General features: G+C 44.2%; 1 protein-coding gene across 1 annotated transcript; it reads right to left on the bottom strand.

Moving 5' to 3' along the window:
- Positions 1-1521: 1521 nt before the first annotated feature.
- Positions 1522-12771, bottom strand: LOC138963989 (uncharacterized). Its single transcript, XM_070335851.1, has 9 exons — positions 12615-12771; positions 11897-12104; positions 11467-11599; positions 8779-10316; positions 8281-8387; positions 7704-7803; positions 7212-7251; positions 4537-4671; positions 1522-4380 (listed from the first exon to the last, which is right to left on the bottom strand). The coding sequence occupies exons 4-9, from the start codon at positions 10275-10277 to the stop codon at positions 1795-1797; spliced, it is 4467 nt and encodes a 1488-aa protein (XP_070191952.1). The 5' UTR covers positions 10278-10316; positions 11467-11599; positions 11897-12104; positions 12615-12771; the 3' UTR covers positions 1522-1794.
- Between the last annotated feature and the right edge of the window lie 1648 nt (positions 12772-14419).

Raw genomic sequence — 14419 nt, forward strand, 5'->3', positions numbered from 1 at the left:
AATGAGGGCGTGACAGTGCTGCCTCAACTTTCACAAAAAGCCGGATATGACGTCATCAAGGACATTAATCGAAAAAAATGGAGAAAAAAGTCTGAGGATATTATACCCACGAACTCTCATGTTAAATTTCATGAAGATTGGTCCAGTAGTTTTCTCTGAATCGCTCTACACACACACACACACACACATCATACACACAAGTGACATACACCACCACCCTCGTCTCGATTCCCCCCGTCTTGACTAAATGTAAAAAAGAATGATGTAATAATGGAACGTTCACGCCCCGATTTTTCACCTTTTAGTAGTTACTTGCATTCTCAGTGTTTTGGTTGATTGTCCGTCCTTCTGTCCGTCCGCCCGTCCGCCTCAGCATTATAACTTCAGAAATATTCCACCTTTTCTACTAAAGTGCGGTATGGTGATACGTCATCACACGATGAAATTTCTTGCAAGAAGCGGGAAGCTCACATAACAATGCTTTCGATTGGTGTCCATCGTCCGCGATGTCTTACCATCTCCGCAGTCTGCGGATGAATGCTTTTACAGAGATGTTCTTGTGTGTAAGATTATTGTCATGATGAACTCCTCCCACCACCGGCCTGTGTGTGTGTGTTGTGTGTGTGTGTGTTGTGTATGTGTGGGTGTTGCTGTGTATGTTTATGGGTGTGTGTTTGTTGGTGTGTGTGTGTGTGTGTGTGTGTGTGTATGTATGTGTGTGTGTGTGTGTGTACGTCAGTGTGTCTGTGGGTGGGTCGATATTCGAGTGTCATGTACATGCGCGCAAGCGCGTGCATCTGAGTCTGCTACCATATGCATGCCAAACTAGAAGTTACTGCATCAGCTGTCAAATATATATGGCAGTGGCTAAAACAAAAAAGTCAGTCAGTGTTTAGTTGTCTAGTCTACAAAACAAACTATCCTTCGTCGCCTGCACTAATTTTTTTGTATTTCATGTATGTATTACACGTGTCACCAAATGCCTGCCGCTCTTTGTTATTTCACTCTGGTTAGCTTGTGTAGATATGAATGTCTGTCAGCCAGACGAATTATTTTGGTTTTCGGGTACTGTCAGGTGTAACAGATGTGAACTGGAGCTGGAAAACGGGCAGCAAGCAAATGATGGGATGGTGTTTGGGGGTTGGAATGGGGTTGTATTTTTTCAGGGGAGGGGGGGGGGGGGGCGTTTACGAGGTTGTCGGTGGGCCTAGGGAGCGGGCGGGGAATGTGTGGTCGAAAGTACATGTACATGTCAACAGCGAGAAAGCAAAACCTGCTTTCAATAGGTCTTGTCTGCCACCACACATGTGTTTTTGCAACAGTCTCCCTCTCTCTCTCTCTCTCTTACAAAAATAACTACTTCACACACAAACCACTGATGCCCGTACTGACAACGGCACACACACACACACACACTCACACATCCCCCGACACCCAAACGTATGCAGACAAAATGCTCAAACAGTAAACAGTCGTTCAAGCGTCGTATATTTACCGCTGAATGAGTTCAAACACAAGGCAGCCGATTAACGAATATAACTTTATTTCATCAAGATTAATACATTCAACACCGCATACCTTGTGAAATATTATAAACTGAACAAGAATTAGAAACAAATTACAACACTATAATGTTTACTATTCAATATATCCAGACATAACGTACAGCGTGTGTCATTCTGTGTGTGTGTGTGTGTGTGTGTGTATGTGTGTCCGCCTCATTCCGTGTGTGTTTACGGTTGGAGCGGGAGGGGGAGAGGGAGCGAGAGATGGTGAAAAAAGACGTTCAGATTCCTACACTGTGGCGTTTTCCTTAGCTTTTGTAGACACCTTTTCGCCAACAGCACCGCAGTCCGAGGAACTGTAGCCTGAAGGTGGAGTGAGGAAGTCCTCCACCTCCGTATCAGAACTTTGCCCATCATGATTCTCATGCAGCCGAGCTTTCACATGGGTCACTGCGCCTTTCCTCTTGACATTTCTACACGCGTCGTCTTCAAATTGTTGAGGATGCTGGTCTTTGGCACATTTTCCATCACTTTCTCTGTGGCGATTTTTGTCTGCTGTCTGTGCACGCGTTACTCGAAGTGGCTGTTCTTCGGCGGGCTTGTCTTCGTCACCTTCGAATACTTTGGCACATTTTGCATCATTTTCTGCGTGGATATTTGTGTCTGCCGTCAGAGCACGAGTTACTTGAGGTGGCTGTTCTTTAACGGGCTTGTCTTCGTCACCTTCGAAAGCATTTCCAACGTCTTGCTTGTGGCTCTGTGGCGATTGTTTTGCAGTACTTTGCTTCCCGTCTTGGGCCTCAATCGATGGGTCCTGATTAATATGCAGTGGCCGTTTAAGGTCTTCCAGAGTGCTTGCGTTTGTACCAAACTCTTGACGACAGTGTTGTAGCGTTTGTTCCGTGACCGGCTGCTTGTTAAGTGTGTCCGCTTTATCAACATCTACATCACAGCTCTGTGACTGGTGCTCTGAGATAGAGTGAAAGTCACAGTGTTGAGCCTGATGACGACCACTGGTAACATCGACCTCCGTTTTTACATTGGTGTTACACTCTAAAGCCGGAGCCTTCCCTGTGACCTGGTCTGGTTCAGCTGATTTCCTTTCCCAACATACCCTGGGCATGGGATCTTCAGCGTCCGTATTCGCGCGATGATATGCAGGTATAACACCTAAGGTTGTTTGCTCATACTCCAGCGATGGCAAGACTGGTTTTCTATCAGCTCCTGGGACACGGCAAGAGACGCTGTCTTTCACTGCCAGTAGTGGCTTTTCGGCTTCTGACGGATGTATAGGCGGCTTTGTGGCTTTGGTTTCTGGTGTTGGTTGCGTTTTTGTGTCATTATTGTCATTCGGTGTACTGTGACAGGTGGTGCGACTCAGGACCTCTTCCAGCGTTTCGAAGGGTTTGAGAGGGGTCTGGCTTTGAAAGCGTGACATCCATGCTTGCAGGTGGACCTTTACACTGGCCAACACAGCCGTGTCGCTTTGCGATTTCAACAGCTTAGTGTCGCGAACAAGCGGTGGGGATTCTGAAACCGCCTTCTCTTTTGTGGATATGTCACAGCCCGTGTTAAATGGTTGTGATGGAGAAAAAGTTGACGTTACCCTATCGCGCTGAATCGGTGCCGATTTGTGCTTTGTTGGGTCGATTCGTTTTGACGACACCCGCCTTGACGTTGTCAACTCGTTCTGCTTGGAAGTGGAAGTATCTGGTGTTGCTCCGTCTTGCTGGTGCGATAAAAGGCTCGTCGTTGTTTCAAGTTCTGTGCACGAGGGTGAACTTGACATCACATTGCGTAGCGGAGAGACCTTTTTTGAAATACCCTTTCCTGTCGCAGACAAGTTTGAGCCGACCATTTCTTCCATGGACAACTCCAGTTTTGGTGTTTTGACCTTTGGGGATACCTCTACGCCTTGCTGAGACGACAACAGCTCTGCTGTCACCCCATGCTGCAATGATAAGAACTTTGCCCAAGCCATGGCTGGCTGCTGGTGCGAGGTTGGACTTGATGCTGGCGTGTGCGGTTGTGAAGACCGTGGTGTTTCCCACTGAACCGCTTTATCTACCATCTCCTTTCTGTCCATCCAGTACATGGGTACATGCACATGTACAAGGCTCAAGTCCGTTTGAATCGACACTGACGCTGATTTCGGCTCTAACTCATGCACTGATTTCGGCTCTGCCTCACAGTCTCTTGATCTTTCTATCGATACTTTATTTTCTTTATAACTCTCTAGCTTGTTTTCTGCTACAGAAGCCGACTTCAAGTCCGGCTCATCTACAGCGTTGTTCTTTACTAGCTCGGCTTGCATGAGACTTTTGGATTTGTGTTGTGGTGCTTGCCATGGGAACCTATCATGGTGAACGGCGCTACCGTCCTCGCCTTTCCCTTCCAGAGTCCCCACCTTTGTCTGCAAGGCCTGTCGAGAAACAGCGTCGTCACCTTTGCGAAGAATACCGCCCTCCTCCTTGTCTGGTGTGGGTTTCTGCAACCACGCAGTCCTGTTTTGTGCCATGACGACTCTATGCACGAGGTCCTGAAGAACATCTCGAACGCTGCCGTCAGTGTCTTCTTCGACATCAGGAGAGTCTGGCAAGAGAACATCATCAACGTAGCCTTGGCGTCCTTCGATGTGTTCTTCGTCTTCGGCTTGGATGCCGGGAGAGTCTTCCGAGGTCATTGCATCCACTTTATACATGTGGCTATGCTGTGCTGAACTGGATTGAGGTTTGCTTCGTAGGCCGTTTGCAGTTGGAGAACGACCGTGGCTGTGTGACTCTTTATCAAAGGGTTGCTCGTGTGGCATGTCGGCATTGATGCGGTCCAGTCGTCCAGCGGTATCTGACATCCTCGAGGCCCTGTCTTGGTGGTCCTGGTGAAAGAATTGAACTGAATTTTAAGATATTTTGCTCCTTGTACCACAACTACAAACTCCCAATTGATCAAAATGAAACAATTCTGCTCAAATAAGCAACACTCGTACGTACCACACACACGCTACAGAGAACTTTATTGTATGAGTTCTCACCGTCTCAGGTGGACAAATAGTACGCAGGGTCGCAGAGCTTGGCCGAGGCAAGGTCCTATCACCGTTTCCGCTATCCATGTCCTGTGACCAAGTGCTTCTTACTTCTGCGTCCGTTTGGGATTCCAGTTGTTCCAGCTAATTCACAAACGCAAAAAAGGGCACTCTTACATCGGGATTAAGAGCTAATTTTCGACGACTGTAACAGCTATACTATTATAAACAGTAAAATCCTAACGACAATACCGAAAGCCAATAGCGTTTGCTTTTCATGTCCGTTTATTTTAACTCGTTCATGCTACCATCATCTTTTTTCCTAGACATGCTGCTTGTTACATTTAGTCAAGTTTTGACTAAATGTTTTAACGTTGACCGGGAATAGAGATGAGGGTCTGGTGTATGTATGTATGTGTGTGTGTATTTTGTTTGTTTGTTTGCTTAACGCCCAGTCCACCACGAAGGGTGATATCAGGGCGGTGCTGCTTTGACATTTAACGTGCGCCACACACAAGACAGAAGTCGCAGCGCAGGCTTCATGTCTCACCCAGTCACATTATTCTGACACCAGACCAACCAGTCCTAGCACTAACCCCATAATGCCAGACGCCAGGCGGAGCAGCAACTAGATTGCCAATCTTAGGTATGACCCGGCCGGGGTTCGAACACACGACCTCCCGCTCACTGGGCGGACGCCTTACGTGTGTGTGTATGTGTACAGCGATTCAGAGAAAAGTACTGGACTGACCTTCATGAAATTTCACATGACAGTTTCTGGGTATAATATCCCCACCCGTTTTTACATTTAGTCAAGTTTTGACTAAATGTTTTAACGTAGAGGGGGGAATCGAGACGAGGGTCGTGGTGTATGTGTGTGTGTCCGTGTGTGTGTGTAGAGCGATTCAGAGAAAACTACTGGACCGATCTTGATGAAACTTGACATGAGAGATGGTATCTCCAGACGTTTTTTTCATTTTTTTTTTATAAATGTCTTTGATGACGTCATATCCGGCTTTTTGTGAAAGTTGAGGCAGCACTGTCACGCTCGATTTTTTTTTTTAACCAAATTGGTTGAAATTTTGGTCAAGTAATCTTCGACGAAGCCCGGACTTTGGTATTGCATTCAGCTTGCAGGCTTAAAATTTAATTAATGAGTTTGCTCATTAAAGTTGTCATTAAAATCGATTTTTCGCAAACAGATTTAAAATTGATTGCATCGAATTCTTCATCACATGCTAAATCTAAAAATATATACATATGTTATGTTTACTCTTAAAATGTGATCACAATTAACCAAAATAGATTAGTTAGTCTTACGATTAAAATTAAGAAATCGATCCAAAAATGATTTCATCTTATTCTTTATCATTTCCTGATTCCAAAAACATATAGATATGATAGGTTGTATTCAAATCAAGCTCAGAAAGTTAACAAGAATACAGAAAAGCGCGCTTTCCTGCTTAGCACAATACGCTACCGCGCTATTCTGGCGTGTCAATTTCACTGCGTTTTGCACGTGGGAGGTGAGCGATTTCCTTCTCGTGGGGATTGACGAAGCTGTACTGTCTTGGTGAAAAAATACAGTGCGTTCATTATCATTCCGTGAGTTCGACAGCTTGACTAAATGTAGTAATTTCGCCTTACGCGACTTGTTTTTCATTTTTTCGATAAATACCTTTGATGACTTCATATCCGGACTTTTGTGAAAGTTGAGGCGGCACTGTCACGCTCTCACTTTTCAACCAAATTCGTCGACATTTTAGTCAAGTAATTTTCTACAAAACCCGGACTTTGGTATTACATTTCGGCTTGGAGACTTAAAGATTAATTAATGAGTTTGCTCATTAAAGTTGTCATTAAAATCGATTTTTTGTTAACAGATTTAAAATTGATTGCATCGTATTTATTCATCAAATTATCAATCTAAAAATATATACACATGTCATGTTTACCGGTACTCTTAAAATGAGATCACAATTAACGAAAATAGGTTAATTAGTAATACGATTAAAATTTAAGAAATCAATCTGATTTCATCTTATTTATTATCATTTCCTGATTCCAAAAACATAAAGGTACGATATGTTGTATTCAAAACAAGCTCAGAAAGTTAACAAGAATACAGAAAAGCGCGCTTTCCTGCTTAGCGCAATACGCTACCGGGCTATTCTGGCTAGTGAATTTCACTGCGTCTTGGGCGTGAAAAATTAGCCATTTCCTTCTCGCGGGGAGTGATGAAACTGTATTGTCTTGGTGTAAAAATGCAGTGCGTTCACCGGTTTCATTCCGTGAGTTCGACAGCTTGACTAAATGTAGTAGTTTCGCCTTTCGCGACTTGTTTGGTATACAGTGAATCAAAACATGAATGACTTGAACATTTTAAAATAAATGCAGTGTGGATGAATGAGTTTTCTTTTATTAGCCGTTCAGTGACCTGCCATACTGCACTGAAGCAGTGGCCGAAGTGAAATACAGTCGAATCTGCCATTGCGACCACCTCTCAAAAGCAACCACCTGCCAACAACGACCACTCCAAAGAATCCCAGACGAGCTTTTTTCCCGGAAGAATTCACCTTTCCATAGAGATCACCTGTCGTAGACGATCACTTTTTTCGATCCTTTGGGTGGTCGCTATAGACAGGTTCGACTATATAAACTAATATACTGCAGACATATCTCACCTCTTGAAGAACCTCTTCTACCTGACTCTGTTTCTTCGGCCTAGAACACAAAGCAAGATTGATGAAAATCAGAGGTTAGAAAATGAAATCAGGGTGGAAATTAAAGAGATAAATGAATGATGCAGCGACAAATTGCATACCGGCAACGACTGTAAACATAATATACCGCCGTCGCGCGCGCGTCATGTTTGTGTTTGTGTGTGTGTGTGTGTGTGTTGCAGCAGACTTTAGTATAACGTGTTTTCTCAAGTGAACTGAATGATCAAACTCGGAATTCCCTCATTTCCGAAAAGCCCTGAGTTCTGCTGGTTAGCAGACTACTTCCGAGTCAGCTGTTGCGCTGCTTCATGGCCTGTATAGTTATTCGTAACATGACTCAAACCTTTAAGCTGCTGTTTAATTGTATTTTCTGTTATTGTTGTTGTTGTTGTTGTTGTTGTTGCTGTTAATTGTGCGGTGCATTGTCAGCGGTGTAAGAAGTGGGTTGCTTACCAGAGTTGCGGTGTCGGTGGTTTGGGTGATTGTTGTCTGGCTAGACTGCTGTTCAGTGTGCAAAGCCCGATGCACGGGATCGTGGAAACCGCCGGCAGCTCTGAGACAGAGAAACAAAACGACGGGTACTAACGCTGGTAGTATCCAATTAAACGTTCTGTCCATCAATCCATTCATCCTTTAAAGCGCTCTGGCCTTGACTTTATTTCAAGAATGATCACATACCATTGTGCTCTCTCTCTCTCTCTCTCTCTGGCGAGGGCTGGATGAGAAAAGATCTTTAGTTTATCTACTCCATTACCCTCGAAAAATAAAGTTGGTTCGTTGGTTGGTTCGTTGGTTCGTTCTCTCTCTCTCTCTCTCTCTCTCTCTCTCTCTCTCTCTCTCTCTCTCTCTCTCTCTCTCTCTCTCTCTCACACGCTCGCTCTCTCTCTCTCACTCTCTCTCTCTCTCTCTCTCTCTCTCTCTCTCTCTCTCTCTCTCTCTCTCTCTCTCTCTCTCTCTCTCTCTCTCTCTCTCTTCTCTCTCTCTACCCCGAGTTGTGTTTTCAATGAAAAGATGGATTGATTATATCTACCTCTATCCTGCTTCTTGAAATGGAAGTTCCTGCTGGGACTTTGTGAACGGTTGCGCTCGGGTGCAATGTCCTGGTGTATCCAGTCACTCCTCGAATTCCCGCAGTTTCTGCCCAACAGGACAAGACTATAATCGGAAGTACACAGTTTGATAGGCCTAACAAATTATGTTGCAGTCGTTATACTGAAATCATCTGGAGACTGAATGAAATTGTGTGTTAAGGCCTATATGTTTATCTTGTAAATTGCTGATCAAGATGTGTTCAACACTCGAAATGTAGATCCAAAGACCCAAAACTCATAAAAGAAGTCACCGATTTTGTAAACACCGCCTCTAGAAGCTTTATTTGATCATTGTGTGCGTACGCACTCATATTCATAACATACATGTGCACATAACAATTACAGAGAGACAGAAGGACGAGCAGAAGAAGAGGTATACAGACAGATAAACAGACTACCCAACCAGTGTGTTCAAGTATATTCAAGGTTAGACTTACTCAGCTTGGTGAGAGAGAACAGGCCGTGCTGCGTTGAAAGGCTGAAGTAGGGACAACCCTCTCATTTCGCACAACGGTAAAGACTTCTTCTCTCCTTCGTTCGTCTTCACCCTCTGGGAACCCACACACTTCGCCTCCGAGTCCGAACAACTCCTAGGCTTGTGTGAACAGGGAGAGGAGATCTTCCTGTCCAGAACTTTGGACGCTGAGAAGCTTTGTACAGAGGCAGCCTTGTTACTGTAGAGGTCTCTCGTCCACAGACTCGGAGATGGGGTTTGAGGGACGTGAAAGTGAAAGCTTGACACTGAAGTTGTTGATGCCCCGTGTTGCACGTCTTCGCTGTCCAGAAAACTTTCCCACTTAGAAGTGCTTGGTCTTTGGAAGCCAGCAGAAAATCTTGACAGGGTCATTGGTGGTTCATCTTCCTCAGCCGTGTCTCTGCAGTTAGAAGACGCTGGGCTTGGTTGAAAATCCTCTGGCAACCACAAGTGTTTGAGGCCTGGATGCACTTCTCCGTGTGCCTTGAAATTCGACAGGTTGTGCTTGTGCATTGAAGGGGAGGGTCGGACAGCAACGAGAGAGTATGAAACAGACGGTCTTGTTCTGGCTGGCTGGCTGCTTTCTGAGGCTGTCTGAAAATCTTCGGCGACTAGCATGTGTTTTACTCCTCGTGACTCGCTGCTGCCGTAAAGGTGAGTGAGAGATGGAGCTGTTAATGGCGTATGTCTCTTCCGCAATGAACGTTCTGTAAAAGCATCAAAGTCAGATTCACGTATGTGTGACGAAGCATCCTTTTGCTGGTAGCTGCCAGATACAGCTAGAGAAAGTCCGGAGGAGGCACGTCTTTTTCGAGACCAAGTGCATGGCTCCTTCGGATATTCTTCTCCTGTCCACAAACTCATCTGAGAGGTCTGTGATCCCGAAAAGTTCTCCACGCTTCGTATGCTCAGTGGCTTTTGGGGTGATGGGGATACCAGTTTCCTAGTGCTGAGTCTGTTCGATTGTTCCTCCTCCTCCTCATCTCGTATCCAAATATTCTTTGGGCGTCGTTGAGCCACGGGCAGGCTTTCTGAGCGTTGCGGCTGAGCACGTGCAAACAGTGTATCAAACTCAGAATGTGCACCCCTGCTTCTTTGTTGCAGGCTGGGCGTGTGTGCGGGACGTGTGAACGATGTGACACATTCAGAATGTGAATGAGCAGCGTGTTGCTGTAGTCCACGTTGCTTTTCCAGTGATTCGTGATGAGTTTTGTGCTTTCCTTTGCTAACCGTGGCGTCCCTGAGCTGAGAATGCCGAAATTCACCCGGTGACTGAGGCTTCCGGAGTCTGCTTTCGGTTTCCTGGATGCAAGGAGAACCTCTCCAATCTTGCAACCATAAGTCCCGCTTTGCCTCCAAACCTGAATGTTGGTTTGCTGCAGTAGGTGTGTTCAGCGGCCGTCCTTGGGATGAGAATACTGACCACTGTGGATGTTCCTGTTCATCTCGTCGCGTGTCCATTCCCTTTAGTGAGATAGTAGAGGGCGATGGTTGAGATGACTGCACAATAGAAAGGCATCTATAGTCATGATTCCAGTGCCGTCTGTCTGGTTTGTTAGCTGGCAGGCCGTATCTTTCCCACAGTATGGCAGAATGTATTCTGAAGATGCGTATGCTACGCGGTTAGCGTTTAGCTTGCCCACTTTAAAGAGAAAATGGAAGCACCAGCTCCTGGATGAGAAAGCTAGCTCCTCAAGCCAAAGATGAGAAAGCCATTGCTTTCAGTGTCAGTGTGTGTCCTCAACAAAGAAAGAAGAAATAAAAACAAGAAGGGCAAAGCCCATACGACTCACATGCTTGACCTTGACCTTTACATGACCTTAACTAAACCTAGCAATGACATCATACACTAAGAACTGCTTTACACATTTTCTACCAAAATACCCAAGGTCAAGGTCATCCAAGGTCATACAACACAAAGCTGTTAATTCAAGACATAGGAAGTACAATGGTGCTTATTGGCTCTTTCTACCATGAGATATGGTCACTTTTAGTGGTTCACTACCTTATTTTGGTCACATTTCATAAGGGTCAAAGTGACCTTGACCTTGATCATATGTGACCAAATGTGTCTCATAATGAAAGCATAACATGTGCCCCACATAATTTTTAAGTTTGAAACAGTTATCTTCCATAGTTCAGGGTCAAGGTCACTTCAAAATATGTATACAATCCAACTTTAAAGGACCCTTGCGACCTTGACCTTGAAGCAAGGTCAACCAAACTGGTGTCCAAAGATAGGGCTTACATTGCCCTGTATAGCATACATAGCTAAGGTTGCCATTCTCGATAACTTCAGAAAAAAATGCGAAAATGTGAAAAATGGTCGTTTTTAAGACAACAATTACGGCCCCTGTGACCTTGAACTTGAAGTGAGGTCAAGTTGCCGCACATGTTTTTTGAGATCTTGTAACCATACACCATCAGGCCACATCAGGTGTTGATAGACTTAATAGTGTCCAAGAAATATCCAACGTTAAAGTTTTCCGGACGGACGCCGGGACGGACGGACGGACGACTCGGGTGAGTACATAGACTCACTTTTGCTTCGCATGTGAGTCAACAAGAACAGAAAGACACTAACAAAATCCTGCAGCTAAAACGGAACCTTCACTGTGTAGGACAAAAGTTTCACATTTGTACAGTTTACCGAAAGATAGCCGTGGTCGAGCCTTCTCGAGCTCGCTGTACCGCTGTGACGTATGAATGAAGTGATGTTATCGTCAGTACCTCGCTTTTCTCGGCCGGTGGTTGTAGACTTCGATGACCTAGCCTTTGAAACACTGCACACACACCCACACACACACACCGGCACGAATTATATGAAAAAAATGACAATAAACAAAGGACTGGGTTGGGGTTGGGGTTGGGTTGGGATGTGGTGAAATATTTATCACAAAATCTAAGTCAGCAGTACATTTTCTCTGCTAACTTCACTTTCAGTTTATACAATTGTGTTCTTGGGAAAGGGTGAAGTTCGTGCTGTACAATTTAATGCTCGTCGTTGAAATACGAAGCTTTTTCCACAGTACAAAAACAGTGTGAATCTGGTATGTTTTAGCACGTACACATACACGCACCTAATCTCACTCGGTGTCTGTGATTCTATCAGGTGAAGTCTGGAAGGATGGTGGTCTGGAGAGAAGGGTAGTTCCACCCGTTCTGGTATTCTGGGTGGACATGTTCCTAGCCCGGCTCCTCGCACACCTGTGTCCAATCTACCTGCACCCAGCCGTCTGTGGTCAAGGTCTACGTGTCGTACGTTCGCTGCTTTTGGATTTCCTACTGCTGCACATGCAAAAGGCATTACACAATGGGGTATTCAATGAATACTATTAACGTTCACTGTTTTGTTGATTAGATGAACTCATCAGTTGAATGATTAGACTTCACAAACGGAGAGATAGACACAAAGACATACAGGCAGGCCGGCGAGCGCGCGCGCACACCGCACACACACACACACACACACACATGCACGCACATTGAGTGGGATAAATGGATTATCTGTCTTCTCAAGTTGTGTTTGAAGCAGTACTTGGTTTGTTTGGTTTGTGTATGTGTGCATGTGTTTTTTGTCTTGCTGTTGCTGTCGTTTTGTTTAGTTTTGTTTGTTTATTCGGCAACCATGTTTCAGACTATTTTGTCAAATGCCCAGTGCAATGTCATGCGGCACTGCAGATGTGCTCCAGACACCTAAGTCCCTCGTCGAGTCAATAAACTCAAAGGGCATTTTTATGCTATTTACTGCACAGTGAACTTGAAAAAAATAAAGAAAAAGTTGGGTCACTAGGTCACCTTTCAAACTGGCGTTGCATACGGTTTGCAGCGCGACAAGGTCTTGGCTTAATTTGTTCTTCCGTTTGGAATGGCACAGCGATGAGTTTTGAAGCTGAGCGCACTTCAGATCAAGCTTCTTCCTTTCAAAAAATTCCTGGAACACACACACACACACACACACACACGCGTGAACACATCGAGTAGACATCCAAAATTAAAGTCGCGTTGAGTGATATCAAAACATTTAGTCGGTCTGAAACTAAAAGATAGACACTCATGTGAAAATGTAAGATTAGTCATCAGCGAAACCACTGTAAGTATTGGCTAGCCGGCGAAACCCGAAGACGGGCCTGGCGCGCTGGTCTCAGCGAAGCACACGAACATAATTTGCATTAACCGATTTTCGTTAACAATTTAGATGATATTTTTTAGAATTTTAATTAATAACATACTCATAAAATGAGCTAACCACAATGCCGCTAATGTGCGGCCTCAACTTTAAAATCAAAACTTGACTAAATGTAAACAAGTCGCGTAAGGCGAAAATACAACATTTAGTCAAGTAGCTGTCGAACTCACAGAATGAAACTGAACGCAATGCCATTTTTCAGCAAGACCGTATACTCGTAGCATCGTCAGTCCACCGCTCATGGCAAAGGCAGTGAAATTGACAAGAAGAGCGGGGTAGTAGTTGCGCTAAGAAGGATAGCACGCTTTTCTGTACCTCTCTTTGTTTTAACTTTCTGAGCGTGTTTTTAATCTAAACATATCATATCTATATGTTTTTGGAATCAAGAACTGACAAGGAATAAGATGAAAGTGTTTTTAAATTGATTTGGACAATTTAATTTTGATAATAATTTTTATATATTTAATTTTCAGAGCTTGTTTTTAATCCAAATATAACATATTTATATGTTTTGGGAATCAGAAAACGATGGAGAATAAGATGAACGTAAATTTGGATCGTTTTATACATTTTTATTTTCTTTTACAATTTTCCGATTTTTAATGACCAAAGTCATTAATTAATTTTTAAGCCACCAAGCTGAAATGCAATACCGAAGTCCGGGCTTTGTCGAAGATTACTTGACCAAAATTTCAACCAATTTGGTTGAAAAATGAGGGCGTGACAGTGCCGCCTCAACTTTCACGAAAAGCCGGATATGACGTCATCAAAGACATTTATCAAAAAAATGAAAAAAACGTTCGGGGATTTCATACCCAGGAACTCTCATGTCAAATTTCATAAAGATCGGTCCAGTAGTTTAGTCTGAATCGCTCTACACACACACACACACACACACACACACACACACACACACACACACACACACACACACACACACACACACACACAGACAGACACACACACGCACATACACCACGACCCTCGTCTCGATTCCCCCCTCTACGTTAAAACATTTAGTCAAAACTTGACTAAATGTAAAAAATGAAGCCGGATATAACGTCATCAAAATGCATTTATCAAAAAATGAGAAACTGAAAAAAAGTCTGGGGGTATTATCTGGAAGAACTCACATGCACAGTTTCAGAAACATCTGTCGGGTACTTATCTTAGAAGTCGCTGCACACACACACACACTGACACACACTCAGTTTGCACAGAAAGCCACTACACCTCAGTCGAGACAGGTCACACACAAAGCCACCTCGACTGACTGAGAAAGGTGGCGTTGGTGTGCAAAATGACACACCCTGACCTCGTCTCGATTCCCAGTCTAACTGAAAACATTTAGTCACAAGTTGATTGACGAAAATGTAAAAAGTCAGTTTCCTTAGCTTTTACTATGAGATTGAGA

Source organism: Littorina saxatilis, linkage group LG4, assembly GCF_037325665.1.
Source record: "Littorina saxatilis isolate snail1 linkage group LG4, US_GU_Lsax_2.0, whole genome shotgun sequence".
Classification (NCBI taxonomy): domain Eukaryota; kingdom Metazoa; phylum Mollusca; class Gastropoda; order Littorinimorpha; family Littorinidae; genus Littorina; species Littorina saxatilis.

Excerpts from the sequence above, each read along its gene's own strand:
- LOC138963989 (XM_070335851.1), bottom strand. The coding sequence starts at position 10,277 with ATGGACACGCGACGAGATGAACAGGAACATCCACAGTGGTCAGTATTC. Across the intron at positions 4,672-7,211 it reads TAGAAGAGGTTCTTCAAGAG|CTGGAACAACTGGAATCCCA; the intron begins GTGAGATATGTC and ends TTTGTGAATTAG. Across the intron at positions 4,381-4,536 it reads CTATTTGTCCACCTGAGACG|GACCACCAAGACAGGGCCTC; the intron begins GTGAGAACTCAT and ends TTCTTTCACCAG.